The 1882-nt window shown below is 61.6% G+C and overlaps 1 protein-coding gene across 1 annotated transcript in view; it reads left to right on the plus strand.

Moving 5' to 3' along the window:
* Positions 1 to 963: 963 nt before the first annotated feature.
* The window catches only part of LOC119958486 (RING finger protein 222-like), a 976-nt gene continuing 57 nt past the window's right edge, over positions 964 to 1882 (plus strand). The window contains exon 1 of the mRNA XM_038787043.1: positions 964 to 1882. This exon is cut by the window's right edge and continues 57 nt beyond it. Within this exon, the coding sequence (XP_038642971.1) occupies positions 1376 to 1882 (507 nt within the window). The 5' untranslated portion in view covers positions 964 to 1375.

Here is a 1882-nt window from a genome sequence, read left to right on the forward strand (position 1 = left end):
TTCAAGTCCAACGCCACAGACTTCCTGGCATTCAACGCGGTTGACAATCAGCTTGGAACGCCTTCCACCACCTCCCCCACTACTCCCCCCAAAGGGTAGGAAAAGTGTGTGAAGATGCGCTGACAACCACGTGGGTTCCTTCCCTCCATGACTAACGCTTCACTCTCCACCTGCAGCCCTGCCAGAGGAAGCGAAGGGGACGGCCAGTGAGTTGACAAGAACCTGCCTGCCATCTCTCACCAACCCAACCCGGGAAAGCTGGTAGCGGAGCGAGACGGAAAGGGGACAGGATCGATCGGAAAGACCCTTTGTCCTTGAGTGCTGACCGGCAGATGTGAGAAAGGCCATCAGGGAAAAAGGGACACTGAATCTTTGACCGGGAAAATGAAGCCATATGCCAGGGTTCCCCCACCCCCCCACTCTTTAGTGTCATGTGACTACTGGTGACCGCTCTGAGGGCTAAACTCTCGCGATCCATCGTTGGAGAAAGAGGAAATCAGGCCATCTGTGGTGACCTGCGGTGAACCAGGGCCCTCCGTTCTGGTGAGGTCGGCCATTGACCTCCCCACTCCTTCCTGTCGTGCGCCTTGTGTCTTTCCTGTTTTGGTCAAGTCACTGGGGAACAGAAGCAACTGGTGGGGGGGGGGGGGGGCGGGGGGAGTGCCATAATCGGGGTGACCTGGGTGGCACCTCAACATCTGAAGCCACAGGGCATTAGGGGAATTTCCTGGGCGGCAAGCAAATTGGTATTTTTGTCAGTCAGGAGATCCCGGAGGCCTCAGCCGATTGCTCGCTTGAAGACCCGCCACGAACCCAGTTGACCTCGAGGTCGGGGGCGGGGGGGGGGGGGCGGGAATTGGCGGCGGTAACACTGCAGATCAAACAGCGATGGCGGACGTGACCCATGAAGAGCGGGGGACGCGCAGCTAGCGCTTGAGCATCAGACCTCCCGAGCAAGGGCGGGGCGTGTAACCTTGACAACCCAGCTCTGAGGGGCGCTTCGCTTCCGATCACCGCCGCCCCACAGGCGGATGGGGGGAGGGGAGGGGGGCCAGCTTTGACCGCAGCTGGACTGAACCCCAGGGCTCGGCCCTGAACTTCCAGGACCTGTCAACAGCAGACGCCTACAAACCGGCCCCCACGTCAGGCCGTCTCCCCCACCCCCCACCCCCCGGGGGGGGGCACTGTGAGCCGGTGACTCGTTCTGCTCTTCAACCCAACGGCAGGCGACGGGGGCATACACATCTTGTCCGTGGGGGGGGGGGGATGAGTTAGTGGCTTCCTTGTGCGCCTTGTTAGTTGAACGACAGACATTTGAGGCCTTGAAGGAGGGCCTTGTTCGAGTTAATTGGGTAATTCCCGGAGAAGGGAGACGATGACAGTGTCTGGGCCTTCAGGGCCTTCAGGCAGTGAAGTGGACAAGTTGGATCTGGAATGTTCCATCTGTTGGCATGACTACAACTGGAGTGACAAATGCCCCAGGGAGCTGGAGTGCCTCCACACCTTCTGTACCGAGTGCCTCACTAGAATGGAGGGTCAGCTCGCCAGCTCCTGCCGCCACATCAGTTGCCCGTTGTGCCGCTACTCCACCGAGCTGACAGCCGCCGGGGCTTTGGGCCTACCCCGGCAGGAGCAGATCCTCCTGGAGATACCGGTCAGGCCTGGCCCGCCCGGCAGGCCGTCGGCCACTCTGAGCCAGCAGGTCATCCTGACCCTGGACTCGGGCGAGACCACCGTCATCATGCTGCCGACGGTCAGCCTGAGCGTGGAGCAGGGGGAGCGGGAAGGGAGCGGCTGGGATCTCCAGGAGGCCCCCGTCCTCCGCCAGCACCAGAAGAGCCAGGCGGTGGCCTGCCTGAGGAAGGCCTCCTGGAGGCTGGCC

Source organism: Scyliorhinus canicula, chromosome 29 (assembly GCF_902713615.1).
Source record: "Scyliorhinus canicula chromosome 29, sScyCan1.1, whole genome shotgun sequence".
Classification (NCBI taxonomy): Eukaryota; Metazoa; Chordata; class Chondrichthyes; order Carcharhiniformes; family Scyliorhinidae; genus Scyliorhinus; species Scyliorhinus canicula.